General features: G+C 49.8%; 2 protein-coding genes across 6 annotated transcripts in view; one reads left to right on the plus strand and one right to left on the minus strand.

The window, feature by feature from the left end:
* SBNO1 (strawberry notch homolog 1) overlaps window positions 1-1,326 on the minus strand; it is a 39,915-nt gene extending 38,589 nt beyond the window's left edge. For 2 of the 4 annotated variants that reach the window (XM_084819310.1, XM_084819308.1), the window contains exon 1: window positions 541-723. The gene's annotated coding sequence lies outside the window, so the exon portion shown is untranslated. Of the gene's footprint in view, window positions 1-540; window positions 724-909 lie in introns of those variants that run through there. The other 2 variants (XM_084819311.1, XM_084819309.1) reach the window with 2 other exon arrangements.
* Window positions 1,327-2,837: 1,511 nt separating this feature from the next.
* KMT5A (lysine methyltransferase 5A) lies at window positions 2,838-20,576 on the plus strand. Of its 2 annotated transcripts, none has more exons than XM_084820101.1 (9): window positions 2,838-2,950; window positions 6,449-6,567; window positions 7,970-8,126; window positions 10,517-10,730; window positions 12,067-12,154; window positions 14,585-14,644; window positions 17,095-17,285; window positions 17,750-19,219; window positions 19,320-20,576. In XM_084820101.1, the coding sequence occupies exons 1-8, from the start codon at window positions 2,941-2,943 to the stop codon at window positions 17,958-17,960; spliced, it is 1,050 nt and encodes a 349-aa protein (XP_084676227.1). In that variant the 5' UTR covers window positions 2,838-2,940; the 3' UTR covers window positions 17,961-19,219; window positions 19,320-20,576. The 2 variants fall into 2 exon arrangements, with proteins under 2 accessions (XP_084676227.1, XP_084676226.1); XM_084820100.1 differs by lacking the exon at window positions 2,838-2,950 and adding an exon at window positions 6,020-6,128.
* The last annotated feature ends 2,417 nt before the right edge of the window (window positions 20,577-22,993 follow it).

The raw sequence follows: 22,993 nt of genomic DNA on the forward strand, positions 1-22,993 counted from the left end.
GGGTGTTCAGAGAAAACTGAGAATGGGCTAAAGGCCCTTCTTGGCCTCTCTTCACTGGGGCAGCTTGAAAGGTGCCCCCCACCCCTTCTGCAGTACGGGGCCAGTTATACCTCGCCTCAACCTAGCGCAGAGGACTGGAGAAAAGAAAAGCACCAAGCGAAATAGAGAACTTAGGTGCGATGTACGTCGTTGTTGTGATTAATAATTACTACCGAGGCAGGATGTATCCAGACGCGCGCTGGCGGGGGCCGGGGAAGCGGGAGAGGGGAAGAATGCCCTCGTCATCGCTCGTGCAGGCTTGGGGGGGCTCGAAGGCCATGACCTGAGGGAAGGCGTGTGCGAGGCAGCCGCGCTACCTCCTCCTCCACGCCGGGGCAGCCAGCGCGGGCAGCGAAGGAGCGGCGGGGGGCCGCCAGGACGGACCCGGGGGCTGCCTCGATACGGTTCCCCCCTCACGAGGGGGCGCAGGAGGAAAAACAAAACCAAGCCAAAAACAAAAACAAACCAAACAAAAACAAAACACGGGGGGAGCGCACTCACTCTGGCCGTCTTTCAGGCGCTACGCCGGGGAGCCTTCCGCCGCGCTCCTCGCCCTTCTTCCCTCCCTCCCCCTCTCTCTCCCCCGCTGTCGCTGGTGCTGCCGCCTCAGCCGCCGCTCCGTCTGCCGCTTTCTAACTCATCGCCGCCGCCATCTTTGCCCGCCCGCCTTCCCTCCCCTCGCGCGGGGGGAGGAGGCGGCGCGCGAGGGAAGAGCTGGCGGCGGCGCGCCACGTGACCTCAGCGGCTGGCTAGCTCGCTGCCGCCAGCGCTGCCGCCAGCGCCGCCGCCGCCTTGTGCCGGGCGACGCGCGCCGCCTCTCCACGGCCACGTGACCATCCCCCGGCTTTCCCCCCTCCTCTTGCTCCTTACACAGCCGCGCGACAGCGCATGCGCGGCGGCCTCCTCCTCTTTCTCCTCCTCGGCGCCTTCCCTCCGCTTCGTCTCGCGTCAGGTGGTCGAGTCGCCGGCCGATCCTTCGCCGCCTCGCTTGGTCACGTGGCGCGACGTCCCTTCGTGGCCTGCCTTTACCTCAAAGGAATGCGAAGGGGAGGGAGGAAATGAGGGAGGAAACAAACAGGGGGAAACATGGGGAGGGGGGGAAAAACACGCCCGGCGCCGGCGAGGCCCCTCGCCGCATCCCGCTGCCGACTCATTACTGGCTGGACCAACCCCATCGCTGCTGCCTCAGGCTCGAGAGCTGATCTAGGCCCGGTTTTTTCCGTTGGGAGGGGCAAGGAGAAGGAGGTCGAGGAGACGGCCGTTGGGAGTCACGTGATCCTGCTCCCCAAGATGGCGGCGCTCTGCGTCCCTACGCAAGGAGGCGAGGTCGCGCGTCTCTCTATCGCGAGAGTTTGTTTTCCCGGGGCACGACGGGAGAGAGGAGGTCCTTTCAGAAGGAGCCATGAGGAGGAGGTTAAAGAAAAGTTACGGCGTGCTACGCAGGCGCGCACGTTCTATCCGGGTTCGCGTGGGAAACGTCAGCAAATCGCCACAATGTTCTGTTTTTCTACTACGCAGCGGCCGTGCGTGCTCACGTCTTCGTGAGCATGCTCAGTAGCGACGGTGAAGCCTCGTTTCTCTGCCCTTTGCCACAGGACAGAATAGAATTTCCTTACGCTACAAAAATAAAATGTCAATGGCAGAAATCAAATGATCCCATTGCAGTGAGAATATGTACAAACTCAGAGCCGTATGGTGGTGATGCTACTCATCTCAGCAGTATCTTCTTGCAACGACTCGTACTGTAAACGCGAGTGGTGTACAGCACATAACTCCAGTAAAACGTTGATTAAAAATGATGAAGAAACGAGAGGAAAGGTCATATTAAAATCTTTCTAATTTAGCAGTTTTATTTAAATCTAGGGGTTACTTTCTCTTTTCCCTCTGCGAGGACCCTGCAATCCAACTGCTGCGCAACTGACAAACTCTGCAAGTAGAGGCTGCAGTCATTCCCGGCGTGGAGAAGCGGCAGTTGACACTTCGCCTCTTGAATTTCTGCTTGCCACGCTGCGATTTTTAAAAAGGTTCAGACCCGATCCGAAGTTCCTTTCCCATTTCTAAACACGGAGTTCCCCGCCTCCCTTTTGCCAGTCCTGCCCTGTGTTGGCCCTTCTTTGAACATCCATATGCAATACCTGCGACACGGCAGCGGCATCCGTTCCCACGTGGACTCGAAAGACCCACTTGTGTTCATTGGGCTTAGTGCCAAGTAAGCGCGAATATAGGACTGCGGCCTTGGGATGCATTCCTAAACCCACGGGGAAATAAACGCAACTGAACGCTGTGAAACGGTAGAATCCAACGTAACTCCTACTTAGAGAAGGCCCATTGAAATGAACAAACTTGAGTTCCATCACTTCAGCGGGTCTTCTCCAAGTACGACTTATGTTGGATCTTACCCTCACTTCCGAATAAGCATGTATATAGGATGCCGCTGTCAGATCCGCGTTATACCTCGAAGCCGGCGCAGGGAAGCTGCAAATGGCTCAAAGCTATTTGCACACACGTGGCTCTGCCCAAGCAAAGAGGAGGAAGAGCCGCGACCCCTCTCCTCCAATCAGACCCCCGCTTGTCTCCCCACCGGCCAATCAGCGGCGGCCGAACGCTCATTTCAAACCCTCCTCGTGAAGCTGCGCTGAGCTTCAAGTGCAAACTAGGAGACGCGGGGTGCTTTAATGTCCAACCAATCAGAGGGCGGAAGGCCCTGAGTGGCAGTCAGAGGGGGGCCAATCAGACAACAACAAGAGACTTAGTTGTATCTTTTTGGAAGCAGTTAGTTACATTGAGAGGCGGGGAGAGAGTCTCCCTTTCCTTTGCTGTGGATTGTCAAAAAAGAAAAAGCGCCCCGTTGTGGGTTCGGGGGGGACGTCTGAGCCCGGCTGAGCTTTGCTTGCAGGAATTATGGCTAAAGGTAATCTCTCCCCCACCCTTCTGTATTGGCTTAGGAAATATTATGGGATGGATTTTGGAAGCAGGTGCTCCTGCTAGATGGGGGGTAGGAGAAGCTGGGTGCCAGATGGATAGAGGAGCTAGGACAGGTCCGTTTTATATATGGGGCCGTGAGAGGGTGGGGAAGAAGGAGGGGGAGAATTTAGGCGAGGAAAGTCGCTGCCCTTTAGCAAAGTACAGCAAGGACGGATGCTGTGGCATGGCTGAGGGCATGGGGGTTGTCAAAGATGGGTGAAAGGAGAAGGGGCGCTAGAGGGCAAGGCTGAAATGATCCGGGAAAGGTAGAAGGACTCTTAACGGGATGCACCAGTGCCATCCTCTAACCCCATTTGTAGTCACGCATGGCACCCCCTATAGCCACCTAAAGGCAAAAGGTTAGGGGGCCCTTACAAAAGTTAAGAGCTCCCCCCCCCCCGGTAATTCTAGCACTGTAGTTATAGTAGCTTTAAGACAACTTGTGGCCCTCCGGGTTGTTGGCCTACAACTCCCATCAGCCCTAGCCAGCATAGCCAATGGTGAGGGATCATGGGAGTTGTAGGGCAAAACATCTGGAAGGGAAAGAGGGGGATGAATTAGGTGTAGAACGTGGGCTGTGGGGAATCATTTAAGGAGTGAAGGGAGAGGTGGAGTGGTGGGTGGCACCCGCTGAAAGATGAGTTGATCAATGGTATGATTTCTAATCGATAAATCCACATGAATTTCTGAAGAGAAGGGGAGCATCCTCACATTTTAGGTGATGTACAGCAGGCACCATCTTAGAAGAATTTCCAGAGGGGCTGTTTTCCGCAAAAGGCTATACCGTAATAGATTTGTTAGCCCTTAAGAGTGCAATCCTATGCATGTTTAGACAGGCAACAAGTCCTACAACTTGGCTGGCTGGGAAATGCTGGGATCTGTAGGACTTTTTTTTCTGTCCAATGGTGCATATGATTGCGCCAGACTTTTTGATGTCTTAGAAGAGGCATTCCATCCTGTGTGTGAGAGAATGCATCTAAGCGGGAAATGGCCATACATTTTTTTGTAAGTAACTTTCATTTAAAAATGTTTTTATGTGCTGCTCAGTTCATATCAGAAGCACACCTTTTAAAACTGATGAAAAGGATTTGAGCCAAGGAATGGACTGCATGTTGCTGCCTTCGGTGGAGGCTTCCATAATGTTGTTTTACATGTGAGGGGGTAAAGCTACTTTTTTAAAATTTGAAATGCTGAGGAAGATAGGGTGGGAGGTACTGTGTAGAGAAGGAATAATGGACTATGTACGTGACGTATTTTGATACCTGGAAGACATGAAAGGTAGGGGCACGTGTGGGGAAATCTAATGGATATGGAATCGAGGCAGGTATATGGATGGACAAGGCTGTACCTAAACATGTGCGCACATTTCCAAAATGTTCAGCTTTCCTTTAAGTAAATCTCGTTTGGTTGTGGAGTGTGCAGGCAGTATTCTACCCTTAAGAAGTCATAGAATTACAGCTATGATCCTGTATACTCTTACTTGGGAGCAAGCCCCATTGAACTCAGTGGGACTTAGTTCTGAGTAGACATGCATAGGATTGCACAGCAAATACAGTTAAATTTATTGGGCCACCTGGCTGTTCTATAATGGTTCCCTCCTCCCACCCCCACCATTATCAGAGGCACTATGCCTCTATATACCAGTTGCTGGGGAACATGGGCGGGAGGGTGCTGTTACATTCATGTCCTGCCTGTCGGTTTCCCGTAGGCAGCTGGCTGGCCACTGTGTAAACAGAAAGCTGGACTAGATGGACCCTTGGTCTGATCCAGCAGGGCTCTTATGTTCTTGCCCCCATATACAAGCTGCTTGGTTAAAGGCCTGTATGGGATGGGGGGGTTAGGTGTGGGAGTTAATGAGACATTTGGAGCATGAAGGTGTGGAACACCTGAAAGATGGAGCATTTTTGAAGGCTATATACAATTGCATGCTCCTGTGTGATGAGCAGAAATCCTCTATGGTTGTGTCTCCATCCTGTTGAATTTCTACCTGCAAAGCTATTAAAGTAACCTGGGCTGTGATAGAAAGGTGTGAGAGGGGGAGCTGAGTGAGAGAGCTGTTCATCCAGCATGGTGTGGACAGCTTCTGGGGTGCTGGTGAGAGAAAGAAATTATAACTCAGGAAGGATTTAATTTTGAGCATGAATACTACAGAGCGGGAGGTAAGCTTGATGCTGGAAAATATATATGGGGCAGGGAAGTGGGGTGGATTTTTTGAGGCAAGATCAGTGTGGCTTGAGGGGACGGCAGAGTGACTTTGCTGGGTGTGTCGGGGGTAGGATGAGGAAATTGCAGGGGGGAGGTTTGTGTGTGGAAACTGATGTGGGATGGAGATTTGTTCTGGGGAATAAGCTGAACTTTGGAAGTTGAAGATTGCTTGGTTGCCCTTTGGAAGAGTTGGTGGAATGGGGGTGGACGTGGGTTGGCGGGATACCTTTGGAGGTCATGAAGGGAGTACGTGTGGGGGGGAGGATATGGGGAAAACTGGCAGAGCTTCATGGCTTGATTCCAGCCTTGGTTGCTAGTGGACTTCTGAATGCACCTCTGAGTATGTCAAGACTGGCTTTCCCAAGCCACTCACTTATCACCACCTTCCCACCCACCTCTTGCAAACATCTGGCACTCTTGTGGCTTTCAGGCCGATCTTAAGCCCTGATACCATTAAAAAAGAAAAGAAAAAAGGTTAACTGTCAGGGAATGTCAAATTTATAATAGGGTGTGAGGAGAAGTAGCGCCTGGTCGTTTTAACGGAGGGATGTTCCGGTATCAAGAAGGCACGCCGATACCTTTACGGAGGCGCTCCAGAAGTTACCCGGGGGATCACGGCACCCTGGCGTTTAATTTCCATTCCAGACCAACGAGCAGCGCCTAATGTCTAGCTCAGGTCTGCCCGGAAATGGCACCCCGCCGATCTGGAGTATGGCTTCCCTGAACGATCATTATCACGGGTATCGCACCATATGTTCGGGTGGCGCTTCCCACTGAGGAGGGCGGCTCCTTGCCCCGAGGGGCTTCCAAGCCAAGCCCCCTGTGTGTGCGGGATCCCTCTCCGCAGTTGCTCGGTGGCGCCCTCTGTGCCTGCTCAGGAGCCCTTATTCCTCGGGAATAAATGCAATCAATAAATCCGGGTGGCCTGCGGCGGGAGCGCTGGGCGGCTCTGAAACGGGAGGGGGCGCAGAGTGGGGGGAGACGGGGCGGGGAGCAGCCGCAGCCTTTCCCGGGGGTGGCCGCAAGTCCGCCTGGCGGCCGGCAAGGAGGCGGCCGGGCGGGCTGCCGAGGGCGCGCCGAGCCCTTTAAACGCGGCGCTGGCGACCGTGGTGGCCGCGGCCGAGGAGGCTGCAGGGGCGGCCGCGACTCCTCCTGCGGCGGCGGCCGCTGCAGCGGCGCCGGCCGTGGCATGAGCTGGGCCGCCCTCTGACCGGCGCCCGCCTCGCTCCCTCTCCCGCAGGCAGGCGGAAGATGTCCAAAGCCAAGGAAGGCGGCGGCGACGGCGGCGGCGAGCAGGCGGAGGTGGCCGCCGCTGACGGCGCCGAGAAGCGGGGCCCGGCCCGGCCCAGGGTGAACGGGGTAAGGCGCGTCGCTGCCCTCCGGCGGCCCCCGCGATCGGGTCGTCCCCCGCCCCCGGCTGCGGGCGCTGGGGCTCCCCGCTCCTTTGGCGGCGGCTCGTGCGCCCTGGGCGCAGCGCCCTGGCGGCGGGCGCGCGGCGAGGGCCTCTCCGGGCGCCCGGCAGGCCGGGAAGCAGCCCGGCCGGGGGGGGGGGGCTCCCCGGGCTGCGCTGCGCTGCGCTGCGCTGCGCTGCGCTGCGCAGAGCCCGGGGACCCCGCCCCAGCTGCAAGTCCCGGCGCAGTTGGATTTCTGGGTCTCCGGGTCGCCGGGATTATGCGTCTCTCCCCACCCCACCCCACCCCACCCCAATCCTTCTCCCATATGTTTAAAGCTGCTCTCGCCCTGGGGTTGGACTACAACCCCCAGCATTCCCCAGCCAGCTGGGGGATGCTAGGAGCCGCAGTGCAACCCACCTGGAGGGCACCAGGTTCTGGGAGGCTGTTGTAAAAGGTCCGGTTAAAATGTGCCCCTGTGTCAGCCAGGAGCACCCGTTGTCCACTCCCATCCCATGGAGCCTTCCACATTCTGGTGGGATTGCACACGTGTGGGATTGCAACTCCAGTGATCCCCAGCTGAGCTGATGGGACTTGTGATCAAACACGTCAGGAGGGCTGGGCTGCCCTTGGTGGCGGGGCGCGCTGTGAGACTTCCAGGAATGCTTTAAAATGAATTGGACTAAAGATCTGGATCCCTTTGAAGAACAACTGCATTGAGATGATAGTCTGAGTGGTTGCGGCTATCCCACTTTGGAATGTGGTGGTGTAGAGTGACGGTCCTGGAGCCCCCTTGGTCCTTGGCCCCCATAGCCTTTTATGCAGTACAGTCAGACCTCTGGTATGCCTGCTCTTTCAAAACCTTAATCTCATTGCTGTGTGAGTTGGCTTCTGGCACGTTTCCCTGCCCTGGTGCTCGCCAGATGTGTTGGACTACAGCTCCCATCATTCCCTGCCAACATGGCCAGTGGTCAGAAAGGCTGGGTGTTATGGTGCCCTCCAGATGTTTTGGGCTATGTTTGGTTGAGGCTGCTGTAAGTGCTTTGTCAGAAGTCAGTCCCAACCATGTTCAGTGGGGCTTACTCTCAAGTAAGGGTGCCGCTATCCTGTGCATGCGCACATCACCCCTGATGATCCCTACTCCCTGTGTCTTCTCTTTTCCACCATTGCCCCCTGAAATTTCATTGAGCATTGCTCACACAGTTTCATATCTCAGCCATAAGGACTAGAAACTCCGCCCCCCATAAAAGCAGCCATTCTCTACCAAATTCCACAGTTGAGTTATACAAAAAAAATTGAAGGTTTCTTTGGGAATAGAAACGCTCATGCCTGGATATGAGAATCTTTGTCTTTTGTGTCTCTTGCTTTAGGAGAACATATTTTCTTGCCAATCCAAAATCTATACCTACCTGAGCCCTAACAAACCTCCGGCAGTCCGACCTCCGCTTCAAGAGGAAAACTCGGCCACGCATCACGAGGCAAAATGCCAAGGCAAAGTGGTGAATGAAACGTCCAGAAAAGAGGACGGTAAGAATGAGCTACAGCCCTGTGGCTTAGCATTGCGGCCCAACCAATTTGCCAGTCTAGGGGTGTGAGTCTGTGTGTGTGTTTTCACATTTTTGCCTGGCTAGATTCACTTGTAAGGAAAACCCTTTTCAAAAGTGGGTTGTGAGTGAGAGATTCTATGCAGTGATGTTGCATCATCTCAGTGGGTTTGATATCCTCTCCTCTTGCTTTATCCTCACGACAGTCCTGCGTGGTAGGTTAGGCTACACGGTGATTGGTCCAGACTCAACCTGTAAGCTTTGTGGTTGAGTGGGCATTTGAATTCAGGTCCTTCCCTGTCCAAGTTCGTCCCTCTAACCAGGGGTGGGCAGAAATTAGATCTCCACATGTTTGGACTTCAACTCCCAGAAGCCCCTGCTAGCATGGCCAATGGTCAAGAATGCTGGGAGTTGAAGCCCAACACATCTGGAGAACTACATCTGGCTCACATCTGGAGGGCCACATTCCCCAGCCCTGCTCTAACCACTACACCACATTGACTTACAATGTGATGATTATGTCCTTCTTAGGCGGTAAAACTGTCCCTGAACTTTACCACTATGTGCTTGCAAGGGGGGGGGGGGACATGCTATGCATGGAAAGCTAGCATGTCAGGAAGAATACTTACGCTAGAACTCTCCTCCTTCGAATCTACTCTTCTACATGCAGAGAGTTTCTTACATGGGGGGGGGAGGTAATTTCCCTCCCCACTAGCTGTCCCAGATGGTTCAGTCGAGGAAATTACATTAGCACATGCTAAGCTGTATTGACAGCCTGTGAGACTTGGGGCGTAAGTGAAAGCGAAGGTGCCATGCAAATAACAGGAAAGGCAACTTTGACTTTTATAAAGTGGTATGCAGGCAATGCAGTGCGCATAATACAGTGCTCCAGAACAAAACAAATGACCACCAGTAGCACATTCAGTTTATAAATATATAAAATCTATAAATTTATAGATTTAAAATTTATAAATTTATAGATTTAAAAATTGAATGAATGAAAGATAGAAAGACTAACAACAGAGTGTGTGTGTGTGTGTGTGTGTGTGTATATATATATATATATACAATATACACACACATATATGTTGAGCTAAACGTTTCATCTTCTGCCTTCATTAGTAGCTGTGCTTTTAAATGGGTAGCAGGAGGGGCAGTTTGGAATGCCTGGAGATGAAAGTTCCTTCCGAGAAAAAACAGCGGTATGATTGGTGTAATGCTTACAAATTGTCCTCCAGATTAAGGCCGTTTGGACTAAGAGGTCTGAGTCTATAGATTCAGAAAATTTCCCCTTTTGTCAAGCATATCAGGAGCTTTTGTTTGTTCTGTTGGAACCAACTGTAAATCCAAGAGACTGTGTGCAGGACAGTTGAAATGTCTTGCAACAGGCTGCTCCAGTTTTTTGGTTAGAATCGCAGATTTGTGGTTATGGAATCTTGTTTGTAGGTCCGTTGTAGTTTTCCCTACATACTGCATATGACATCCATTTTTTTACATCCCATTAAGTAAACCACACAAGTCGAAGTGCATGTTAACGATTGTCTAAAGCAATAAGTTTTGTTAGTAATTGTGCTCCTGAAAGAAGTGGTCTACACTGACTTGCAGCGTTTTGCAAGGTTTCTGCTGGGTCATGCACAGCCCTACCTGGGAGCCAGCAGGGCTGGAATTTGGGATCTTCCGCATGCGATCATGTGGTCTAGCGCTGCACCATATAGCCCTCCTTCTTGAGCTACAGCCCCTCCCCTTGTTATTCGAGAACCACTTCTCCAAAATCAATGTCAAAAAATAAAGTGTGAAATCAAAGTTGAATTGGTTCAGCTTGCCAAATAGTCTTCTCTGTTTCTCTCCCCGACTCTTTACTTTGCTGTTCCTTCCCTGCTCCCAGCCTCTAGCCTTGCTCTTTTTCTCCCCTCTCTCCCCTTGCCTTGCTATTTCCCCCTCCCTCCCAGCCTCTAGCCTCACTATTTCTCCCCTCGCACACACCACTACTTCTTTACCTCTCTTTTGACAGGCCAGACAGCCATTATGTGACCAGCCACATCATCTGTGGGAGCCATTTTGTGGTGGTGCCCATGGCAGTTTCTCAAATTCCCAAATGTGCTGATGGGTCCAAAAAGGTTGGGGACACCTGCAGTAGAGGAGAAAAGGCAGGCTAGAGGGTGGCGGGGAAGCACAGTTTGCCCCCAATGCCTATTTAACTCTTTTTGTAGAGTCAGCTGGTGGGAGGGTTCTGTACGCAGCCTTACTTTCCTCCTGTTGATGCCGGTTAGAATAATGTTTATGTTGGAGCACTGTTTGGAACGGAGCAAAGGAAAATGGGCAATACCCTTATGCTGGCTGGAAGTCACACACACACCCCTCAACTATTTGCAGACAGGATAAATATTGGCAATGCAACCGACGGTGCTACGAAATCTGAGGGCCAGAATGACAAAGAGGGTGGGCGTGAACGTCCTGCGTCCTTCTCCGGCCCCAAACCAGAAGCCACCGAATCTGCGAAACTCCTGCTCCCAGAGTCTGTTGACACAGCAAGCAAAAAGCAAGCTCAGAAGAAGGGAATCAAGGCCAAGGCTGGCCCCAAACGAAAGTGAGTGTCTCTGCAGCATTTGCAAAGTCACATTGGCAGCGTTTCCTTGCAACAATGAGGCAGAACTCCAGAGAATTCAAGCGGGGCCTGCTCCACTCCACTGCCCGCTTGCTCCCGCTTGGCTCCTCCTGTCAGCAGGAGCAGCTTAAGGAACCAGAAATGAACCAGGAAGCAAAAGCTTCACATTAACGTCTGAACTGGAACTCCTGGTTTGTTGGTCCCTGAACAAGCCCACATTTGATGCCAGGGTTTGTAGTTGGCTTCCAATTCCTGGCTGGTTTAGGAGCAACAAGCCAGGTGTCCCAGTTCGGATGGAACACAAAGCTTTTGCCACCTGGTTAGTTTCTGGTTACTTTAGCTGCTGTCACTGGTGGGAGGAGTGGAGCGGGAGTAATTGGGCCGCGTTCATGAGAACACGCCGTGTGAACGATAAGACGGGAGTCTATGGAATTATGTGTGAATGTGGCCATTGTGGACTATTTTCTGTCTCTTTCTCTCCAGTGAGCTTTGTAAAGTTCAGTCTGATCCCACAGAGCTGAACAGACTAGTTCTGCCCAAGTCATGCACAATGTCCAAAGGAGTAGCCGTTTTTGGAGACTTTTCTTAATTAAGCCTACATTTTTATTTTTTTGCACGCTGTAATGCCTGCTTATTGTCACTAGGTGCCACTATCATGCAGTTTGGAAATAATACTTGAGCAAATAGTGCTACAGCGACACCTGGTGACAATAAATGAGCATTACAACATCGATAATGAGATAAGAAAAAGTACATTTAAAGGGGAGAAGTACATTTAAAAACAGAACCTATAGATATGTGTCCATAAATATTGGAGAGGTAATCCCATCTAAACTCTCCATAGGTATTTATATGAGAAGCTTTCAGAATGGATGGCAAAAGTGGAGAAGACCGATGTTTCTATTGCAATATTCAGTGTGATTTTAGGTTCTTTGTTGTGATGGTGTAATTAAAGGTATTTGGTGCTCTTTCCCCACCAGAAACTGGTCCAGTTAAAGCAGAGTTGGCGAATCTGTAGCCCACCAGTTGTTTTTGGACTACATTTCCCATTAGCCCCAGGCAGCAAGGCCAGGAGTTGAGGATGATGGGAGCTGTAGTCCATCAACATATGCAGTGCCACAGGTTCCCCCAGTCCTGTGTTAACAGAAAACAAGACTTTGGGATGATACCAGACTCTTTGTCAAGCAGAATGGGGGTGCAGCAAAATCTTAGTGTGATTCAGAACAGAGATCATTCTGTCATGGAGACGCGATGCGGGTTTCACAAGAAGGTGGGTGAACCCCTTTGGTGTTCACATGGCTTTCTTCATCTCTCTCAGAGCCCAAGGGAAAACGCAACAGAACCGAAAGGTTACAGATTATTACCCTGTTAGAAGAAGCTCCCGGAAGAGTAAAAAAGAATTGCAGGTACTGTCTCTCTTTATTGCCCCTCCCCCCAAAAGCACCTCTTTTCTAGGGTAGATGTTCCACGGAAACACTGTTGCAAAGGAATAAGGGTAGGAATAAGGGTAGCCAACATGACTGTGCAATTCCATGCTTGTTTACTTGGCAGCCTGAGTTTTTTGTTTGTTTGATTTAATTTATCTCCCATCTTTCCACCAAAAGAGAAAATCAGGATATATAAATTTAAGAAACAAACAAAGCAAAGGACACCATCTGCTGCAGTTAGGTGCACTGGAACCCATTGAAATCCATGTGCTGCAGTATGCCTGACTCCATGACGTGAAGATTTGCAGATAAATGTGTGTCTCTTTTTCTGTGCACTGTTTGGCAGCGTGGCACTAAGGGCACACCTGCAAGATGTTTGCCACCTCCAGGTTTTGTTTGTTTTAGCTGCTAAGATCAAAGCACCAAATAACACATGTGGAACGTGGTTTTTTTCCCCCCCTTTTTCTTTCAAGTAATGCTAAGCATCCTAAGTTGCCTCAAAGATCTTGAGGGCTCAGGTAACCTTTCTTAGTTAATCTGTATAACTAAAATGAAACTTTAGTGTGTGTATGTAAATACTTAAATCCTAAAAAACTGTAGTACTTAATATTCCTGGACTAAAAAATGCTGCAAAATGCTAATATAAAACAGAATAATGTATTTTGTTATGCAGTACAATGCTATGCATGTCTACTCAGAAGTAAGTCTCACTGTGTTCAGTGGACTTTTGTCTCCATCAAGTGCATTTTAGGACTGCAGCCTAATTGCGCAATCCTGTGCATCTCTACTCAAAAGTAAGCCCTATTGAGTTTGAGTCTTACTCCCATGTAAATCGGTCTAGGATTGCAGCCTCAGTTCTTGGCTAAGGGTGCAATCCTATCAGGATAGGTGGCTGCCTCCAAACTCGGAGGCGACTGCCTATCCAGTGCAGGGCAGGAGAAGCGCGGAGGGGATAGTCCCCTTCGCACTTCAGCCACCCTGCATTTGCGACTAGACAGCCAATTTCAGCTGTCTAGCTGTGGGAAGGCGGAGCAGGGGAAGCGGCTGCCGGACAACACATTGGATGTTTCGTTCCGGCATTTCTGCCTTCCCCACCCCAGAATGTCCCCAGGAACACCCCGTTTTCACTGCTCTGCACTCCTCTTCCGAGCACAGAGCATGGGGCCGTTCCAAGCTGCCTGCAAAGCAGCACGGGATGGGGGGAAGGTCGGTTCCCAGAAACTAATGTATCCTATGGCCGTCTAGCCACTGACTACAGGCCATAGGATTGCTCCCTTAAAACTGCACCTCTGATTGCACTTATTCGGGAGTACGTTTCTGGGAACCTTCTGGGTAAGGACAATTAAGGGCGCAATCCTATGCATGTTTAGTCCTACAACTCCCAACATTCCCTAGCGAGCCACGTTGTAGGACTTTTTTCTGTGGGGCTTACTTCTCAATAGACATGTGTAGAGTTGCATTCTTACAGTGAAATCCTGTGCAGGTCTGCTTTGAAGGAAATCCCATTCCACCTAATGGGGCTTACTCCCCTGGAGGTATGTACAGCAGGGTCCCCCAATGCAGCAGCCACAGGCCCCTCCAAGGGTGCCTTTGAAGGGGTCACCAGTGTGGCCCCACAGGCACTCACAAAGCTTTTTGTTTTAAAAAATATCCTTTTTAAAATATATGTACATGGATTTGTATGTATCCATAGCAATGAATACATATGGAATGCATGCCGCTTTCTAGCAATTATACATGGGCTTCAACAAAAGCAGACAAAATATCCAAATAAGTATCCATTTGAAGGTGGCATCTACATGCCACCCTTTCAAATATTGACAGCACTGTAAGGTCGTCAAGTAATTGTATAATAGGAGAGGAGCGTTTATCCTTCCAATGGCCTAACTTTGAACTCTCGAAAGGGTGCAGAGAATCCATTTGGGCTGACCGTTTGTTAATTTCCATTAAGCAGATAATTAATTTAAAAGAGCATGTACATCAGTGAATATTAAAGACTGTTCCAGTACAAAATGTATCTGTGTAATAACCTCCTCCCGCAAAGAAGCAACTACCGGACTTTGCCAAAACATACGTTTAAAAGAAGCGTTAGCGGTATTACACCACCAGCAATTAGCCAAATTACATCATCCTTTCATTAAAGAGATGTTACAGTCTCCAGTAGACATGAGGCAAAAGTTTTTGCTGAAGAAACAGCAGCCTAAGATCCATAGAGGCGACAGGTAGGCACCAATGTGGCAATCCACTGATTATGTGGTGGTGCTCAAAAAAGTATCTCGAATTCCCAAATGTGCCCAAGGTTGGGGACCCCTGGTGTATAGAGTTACAGAACGTCCCCAGGAACGCCTCATTCCTCTAATGACAGCATCCCTAATGGTTAACATGGCATGTTGTCTTATCTCTTTATAGATCGAGGAGAAGAAGCAGAGAGATGAGTTAATAGAAAGTGGGAAAGAAGACGGCATGAAGGCAAGTGTGATGGGATCAGGAGAAATGGCAGAAGCTTTTGTACACTTTTTTGTACACTTTCGGGTCCCTCTGTGGGTGGGTTGTTCATAAGAAAAACAGTGCTTATTAGTTTAAAAATACCAGTGGAATGTGCAACAAAATGTTGCAGTATGGAGTGCTCCTTTTCTAGACTACTCCATTCCATTCCCCCCGCTCCACTTCTGTTTTTTCCCCACTCCAGCAGTCAGTGGTCACTGAGCATGTCTGGTCCTCATTGGTCCATGGGTTCGGGTGGGTTGGTGGGTGTTCCCTTGGGATCTTCTCTCTCTCTCTCTCTCTCTCTCTCTCTCTCTCTCTCTCTCTCTCTTTTCCCCCCTTCTGCAAACTTTGGGGTTCTCCCAAGCCTGCTGATACCTCCCTGTCATATGTGTATGGATAAGAGGCCACATTTGGGCAAGGAGTCTGCTCTTGGTATTCAGGATTTGTATCCATGAAGGTTTGAGGCCCACAGAAGCAAAGGGAGAAAAGGTCAGGCTTAGAGGTCTGGAGTTATTTGTTGGGAGGGGGTATCTCTGAGAGGAGTAGTTTCATTTCTCCAGTTAAGTTTCAGTTTAATTTCCCCACTTAAGTTTCATTTCTTCAGGTTTGAAGCAGTACTTTCGGTTTTGAGGGAGGAGGGTATATAACGAGAGCAGGAGAGCCAGTAAGAGCAGAGTTAGGAGACCAGAGCCTGAAGGGGGAGCAGGAAGAAGCAGCCTGGAGGAGTCTAAGTGCAGCTATGGTAAAGGAACTTGTGATCTGCAACTTTTATTTTCTTTTAAGGCCTTTTGTATCACTCAGTTCTATTGCGTAAATACCTTTAGTTGTGATTTGCTTACTTTAATTTACCAGTAAACTGTTGTGGTTAAACCCTGAGTCTAGAGTGTCAGTCACCCCACCCTACAGCCTAAACCCCATGTTACTGGAAAGGGGGTGGTAAAAGAAGGAAGGTGGGACTCTTAAGGAGGCAGGAGATACTAAAGGAGTTGCTCAGGGGGTCCAGGTGATAAGGGGAACCCTAACAGCATCCCGCCTTTCAATGGGGTAGATCTACACGGCCAGAGATGCAATTCCTAATACCCACCCTTCAGGTTAAAAACAGGGTCAAAAGCCCCAAGTTGCACAGCAGCGGCTAATCAAGCCACTTAAGGCAGCAGAACCATCCACAGGCACATGTCGTTTAGAAGCTGACGGGTATTCCTCAAGCTCCAGACTCCCCCAGAAAGCGAGCCACCCTTCCCTGGTGCCAAATACCAGCGGCAATGGCACCAAACCACTCTCTCCTGGGAGGGAGTTTCATAGTCTTGGGGCTGCTGTAGTGAGAAGGCCGTGTCCCAGGCAGCCATCCACCACAGTGTAGGCACATCGCATGGCTTCCAAACAGGGCTGGTTCCAGAGGATGGCAAGCTTAGATATTTGCAGGACCCGCTGCCCCAACCATCCTACCGTTTTTGTTTGTTTGTTTATTAAATTTTTATACCACCCAATAGCTGAAGCTCCCTAGGCAGTTTGCAACAATTAAAGCCATAAAATCCAAGATGATACGATACAGCTAATAAAATACAATGTAAAAGGTAAAACTACAATATAAAAATAATAACCAAACAGGAGATAGCAGCAATGCAAAAACTTAAAACACAATACCAGATATAAAACAAACTGAAAAACTAAAATGCCTGGGGGAATAAAAAGGTCTTCACCTGGCCCCGAAACAAGCACAATGTAGACACCAGGCGAGTCTCTCAGGGTAGCTCATTCCACAGCCGGGGTGCCACAGCAGAAAAGGCCCTCTTCTTAGTAGCAACCCACCTCACTTGCTTTGGCAGGGGCTCCCGGAGGAGGACTGCTGAAGCTGAGCTTAGGGTCTGGGCAGGTGTGTACGGGAGGAGACGATCCTTCAAGTAGCCTGGGCCCAAGCCATTTAGGGGCCTTCAACTGTGCACAGAGTGTCCGAGACAATTAGATGCAGCCCCAGGGAATTTTCAGTTGGCACATCCTCCCTCTCCCAGGTTAGGGAAGCCCCCTGAAGTTCCACGCCCGAGGGCCCAGAAAATCTTGGAACCAGCACTACCTCCAAAGAAGTTCTTGATGTGTTGGTAGGTTCACCACGGGGAAATGCGCGCTCCTTCAGGCCTCCTAGATCCGGTTTTCTCATTTTGTCTCCATTCCGCACAGACTGTAGCCATCGCCCAAAGAATCTCATGCCTCAGTTCTGTGCGCCCTAGCGGGTTTTGGGGCCTTGCGCTCCCTTTTTCTAGCGGTAGCCCTCCACACTGTACAGGAAGTTCCTTTTGAAGCCTAGGGGAGCCTCGGAAGCGGCACCTAATGTGTTAATGGGGACTGCTGGATCTGGCTGGACGCTTGCAAGTCTGTCGCCCCCTCCAAAGCGGCTCGTGGCCCATGTGCAAGTTCTGTTTTGTTGTCCTCCCCAGATCGACTTCATTGACGGCAAGGGGCGAGGGGTCATTGCAACCAAGCCGTTTAACCGGGGCGACTTTGTGGTGGAATACCACGGGGATCTCATTGAGATCACGGATGCCAGGAAGCGCGAAGCGGCGTATGCCCAAGACCCATCTACCGGCTGCTATATGTACTACTTCCAGTACTTGAGCAAAACGTACTGGTGAGCTTCCTCTTCTTTCTGCAGAGTTAGTCTTTTGGACCAGGGGTGGGCAGATAGGAGCCCACCCAGAGACTCTAGCTATTGGGCGGTATGTAAATGTAATACAAAAGAATAAATGAAAAATAGACCGCCAGATTAGAAACCCCAGATTATTCCATCCTTGGTGCGTTCTAGGACCTAAGTTCGCCAGCAGTGTTACAGAAGCTGTTCTCCCAGCTACTTTTTCGTGTATTTGATAGAGGTTAGATGTGTACTCTAAAGGCTTCTGGATTCTCTCTGCGCCTCTCCTTTTATTAATTGAATCTGCTGGCCACCTACATTGAGAACTGAGCCGTGTTCTGTTGAAATAGCCCTGGGAGCTTTTGTTGTTGTTGTTGCCTATTAATGTGCCATAGAGAAACAGGCATTTATTTATTATTTTTGGTCTTCCTTCTTCTCTCTGTCGTCCCGCTGCACCCACCCAGCGTCGATGCTACGAAAGAGACGAATCGTCTCGGAAGACTGATCAATCACAGCAAATGCGGCAACTGTCAGACGAAACTCCACGATATCGACGGCGTCCCCCACCTCATCTTGGTCGCCTCCCGCGATATCAAAGCGGGCGAAGAACTGTTGTACGATTACGGAGACAGGAGCAAAGCATCCCTAGAGGCTCACCCGTGGCTGAAACACTAGCTGATCTCTCTCTGACCCTGGAATGGACTTTTTTTAATGTGTCATTTTCTTTACACGAGGACTTGACGGCTTTGTTTACAGCTCTTGTGGTAGATCGCTCCCAAAGTCTGCCCCGTAACGATTATTTAAAATGTCAGTGGCAAGGGTGTGTATGTCTTTGCCCAAGCAGACTTAAAACAGAAGTCCGGATTATTATTTTTTAGGTATTAGAATCATCTGGATTCTTTACTCCTCCTCTGCCCTTTGCATATAGATAGATTTATCTGTGCTTCCAGACAATGTCCGCTGAAACTAATATGGATTGTTACAGAGGGAATACCATATTTGAGGTTTCTCCATTTTGGGGGTCACATTTCTGCTCATGAGGTGAGTAGGGAAGGATGATCATATTAAAGAAAATGCATGGAATTGGGTGAGCATGGCCCACCTTAGGCATATTTTGTGAACCTCTGGGGATACCTGTTTTTCTCAACCTTCGCTGGGAAGTCTCTTGAGTTTCGGGGGTGCTTGTGAACTCCCACTCGGATTGTCCACATTCTCACTCTGCTCTGTTACTTATGCGTCGGATGCCTGTAAAGAAGGAGGGCAGATCACCCTGAGGGGCTACCCAGGAAATCCTTGGTTGGCAACTAGGTGGGCAAAGGGGGGTCTGAAAAGTAGTGTTGATGATAGGCAAAGCTTCCCCACTGCCCTTCGAAAAGTAGCCCACTGTCTTCCCATCACTGGTACCACAGCTGCTGCTTCCTAACATCCCTTTCGGTCAAGGAGAAGAAAACTGGAGAGAGACTGTCGAATGAGTTTACTCGGTAGCACCTGATTTCAATGTCCACTGACCAGACACCCTTCAGCCTTCTCTTCAACCAACCACTTGCAGGCCTGAAGGAGCCCAGGAACATAGCCAAACTGTCGGACAAAGGGAACCCTTTTGCTCCCCCTGCCCCCCGTGGGAAAGGTGGTCACTGAAAGGCTCCCTGCCTTTCATGGCCAAGCTCCGTTGACCATTGTGCGGGGTGTCTGGCCTTCCAAAGTCTTGGCTTCTTCTAGGCCTGTAAAAACCACCTGCTCCAAAATACAGGCCCCAGGAAGTGTGGAAGATTTTAGGGCAGAGCTTGAGAGAGGAGGGTGATCCACACAAGAGCCAGGGGAACCCAGCTGAAGTGTTGAATAAGGCGTCTGGATTCTGAGGAGAGGCAAGCTGCTTCTTTTGCGGGGTGTTCCCATTCTTGTTGGCACACTCCTGTGCAGCCTTCGCCAACCTGGCGCCCTCCAGAGGTGCTGGACCACAACTCCCAGCATCCCCAGCCAGCTGCTGGCTGGGGATGCTGGGAGTTGTGGTCCAGCACCTCTGGAGGGCGCCAGGTTGGCGAAGGCTGCTGTAGTCCCAAAGTCCTCCAGCGCTACCAGGAGGTGGGTGGGAAGGTGTATATCCAGCTAGTGTTTCTCTGTGTCTTGTCTTTCTTTTTTTTTAAGATGTGAATTCCACAATTGAGGTCGCTGGCTATTTTTTAAATAACTGGTGTTTTGATCCATGTAGAAATGTGAAGTTGACATGTTGGTAATGAACTGGAGGAACTAGGCTTTCTCCCTCAATCTCTATCATTTATCAGTAGAAACGAGGAGCAGCGGGAACTTGGAGAAAACACAATGTGTTTGATGCTTTTTATATAATCGACAGCTGTCTGGACTTTTGAGAGCTTTTGTAAGGTTGTGTGTGTGTGCGTGGTGGGGGGGGATTTTTAGGAACAAAGCTTCTTAGGATATAAAACTGTTTTCGGCCATCTGTTTGCTCTGCGGCATCAGTTGGTTTTGGTGCAAACATAAGATTATTTATTTACTCCGGCTGATGCAACTATGTCGCAAAGCTCCTCTCCCTCTTCGTTATGTGTCTGTGAGCCCAGCCTGGCTCAGAACTAGTGGGATGAATGAAGCACTTGCTGGGAAAACAGTGTGTGTGTTAGGGTGTCCTCCGCAACCTGGGACCGAGCGCTCTTGAGCGTTGGTCGCACGAAGCGCCGAAGGGACTGGGTGCTTTCCAAAGGGAGGCCTTGCCGAAAGCACAGAGGGTGAGGCGGGGCCTTTCGCCCCATGTCCTGCTGCTTCGTGTCTTCCACAAGGCTGCTCCTCTTCCTGGGGTGTGGTTTTGGGGGAGGGAGGCAATGGGTGTTTGTTCACAAAACTGCTGTGACATCTAGGTTGTACGCTTGAGCAGCAATCGGGGAACCGGGCCGGAGGGAGACCTGGCTTGGTAATGTATTTTTTAAAAGCAAAAGAAAAACCCAACTTGAAGAGAATATTTCTCTGTACAAGGAAATAAATAAAATGAGGTATTTATTAATGAACAATTGATTGTTGTTTCTGCTCCTGGGTGCTTCCTGTTGTGCAATTGTCCTGCCCCGTTCACTGAATTTTACAGAGAGTCCAGACAGAGACATTACTAGGCCTGGCCCATAGGGCTCTGGTCCTGAATCTATTTCCCAGGACCCTGGATTTATTTGCCAGAGCTTTGACTGTCTGTTGATGCCAATAGTTATTTTTAAAAACTTTTATTGACATACCATGAATAAGACAGTATCATTAGCAGCAAATAAAAGTACAACAAATAAAAAACATGTTCCCATATTTATCTTTGTGTCATGTTCATTAAGATGGTGTGTCCAACTTAGTCCTTATTAGGGCACCATCCTATGCATGTTTTGACAGAAAAAGGTCCTAAAACTCCCAGCATGCCCCAGCCAGGGAGTTTTAGAACTTTTTCTGTCTAAACATGCATAGGATAGCACCCTTAGCCCCTGTCTTCCACTTTCCAGGATGACGTTTGGGCTGTCAGAGGTTTATGGTGCACTGTTCCTTTATTTATGGAAGTGACAAAACGGAAACCAGATTTCCACAAACAGCTCCTATTTCGCAGCCCTTTGTACCGCTCGACTGTCATGTGTTAATCTTTCCAAGAGTGTCATTTTCCATATCTTGACGAACCAGCCCTGCATCGAACATTCAGAACTTGCTTTCCAGTGCAGCACAACTTCCAAACGGGCAGCCATGAGGAAGACCATGGTTACTTGACCATGTGGGAAATTACCCGGTCCATCGTCCGCCATGGACAGCAGTGCTAGCAGGGGATCGGGGCCATCATACACGCTGCTACATCCGATGCAATTCCAAAAACAGCAGCCCAGAAGGCTTGAACTTGGGGGCAAGCCCACCACACACGGGACAGAGTTGCTACATCTTCACAACCTCTCCAGCACTGCGGGGTTAGGGAGGTCCCCCAGCATGCAGTTTGACCAGACTATAATGCCTTCTATGCCCATGGGTTTTCCTCATCTTTGTTGCCACGCAGGGAGCAATTTTCAAGGGGATTGTAGCTGGGGAGGGAAGGGTTAACTTTGTCAGGATTGATTCTGAGCGCAGGGAGATAGCAGCTCAGAGTCAGAAGAGGGGGATGCACTTTCCCAAGCCAGTTCAGGTATGGGTAGGCATGCTTCTCGGGTGACTAACTCCCACATGGCTGGGCCTGAAGCCCCCCGCTTGCCCCCCTCTGTGAGAAGCTGGGAGGACGAGGAGGAGAGTGCGGGCTGTGACCTAAGAGATGCTAGACTGCGGCACGATCCGATCCGTGTAGGGCAGCATAACTGGAAGGGCAGGACATCCCTCCCTAAGTGAGTCTAGCCTGAGTCTTCAAGGATTTGCATCTGTAATGAACATGTAATTGTTCATTAATTCATGAACAATTGCAATTAATTCATGATAATGAATTAAAGGCCTGAGACTGAAGCCTCTCTATTTGTGTGCATAAGGAAAGAGGGGGCCCAAGGGAAATGTGACAAACTTCCCCCTTCCCACATCCAGCAATACCATCATCCCCTCCCCCCAAAAAACTTCCCCTGCATGGATCAATTCAGCTTAGAAATAACTTTTCCCATTGGTTTGAGATGGTCTGGGTGCTGATGGAAGGATTTATTTCATCTGATATGGTTTGGATGAGAAATTAATTGGCTGCCTCCTGTGAAATTTAAATAAATCCTAGTAAATTACTTCTAAATTTATATTGCTATAAACGGGCATATGCAGATCTATGTTCTATGGGCCTGGAGCCCAGATCTTTTCAGTGACTAGCAATGCGCCTGGGTCCAGATGATGACATCTTCCCCTTGTAAACCTTCCGTGTTTTCCCACCACTGCTTCTGTCTTTTTTTCTTTCCACAAAAAAAATCCATTGAGGAGAAAAAGGCAGAACAGTTGCACAATGCCTTTGGACTGGTAGGGCTAGGAGCCGTCCCTCTGGAAACCGCCTCTGTGGTTCCGTTTCACATGTCATCCACGTGAATGCTTGGCTGTGCACGTGCCGGTCATGCAAGTCCTGGGCCTGCTGCACCGAGCAGGACTTGAGATTTGTACCTATTTCATTCTACATTACCACCCAATATAATGAATGTATTCCCTGCCTCTCTGATGGAGACCAGGGTGCTTCCAGACAAGGCTTTTCATGTGCCATCATGCTGCTTTGTTTGTGGGATTTTCACAGAGGGCCCAGGCAACATTAGAAATGCGAAGGCCTGGAAAAACCCAGAAAGAAAATGGGGAGAAAAAGTTTTTTCAAGGCATTTTGGAAAACCTGGGGGGGAAAATAATTTCCCCTTAATTTCCCTGGTGGTTTGTTTGTTTGTTTGTTTGTTTGCAAGCCTTCACATCTCTAAAAAGCATGCTCATCAAGTTTTAACCCTCCTCTGTCTTCCCATCACTTCCTCCATCTTTTGTTTTCTTACTGTGGAAAATCCGATAAGGAAGAGAAGATGGAACAGCTGCACGATGCCTTCTAATAGTGAGCGCTGGGACTCAGTTCCCTTGAGCCTGCAAATCTCTTCTTCATACACACACACACACACAGGGTCAGTTAATGTACAGAACTTCCTGCCGCATGACGGGGTGGTGACAGCTGCTGGCTATGATGGCTATAAAAATAAATACATGGATTCAACCAAGGCGGGGGGACCTGTTCAGAGGCAGTGAACCATTAATGCAAGGATATCGAT

Source organism: Heloderma suspectum, chromosome 13, assembly GCF_057233095.1.
Source record: "Heloderma suspectum isolate Gila_16-S chromosome 13, 16-S_ref, whole genome shotgun sequence".
NCBI lineage: Eukaryota > Metazoa > Chordata > Lepidosauria > Squamata > Helodermatidae > Heloderma > Heloderma suspectum.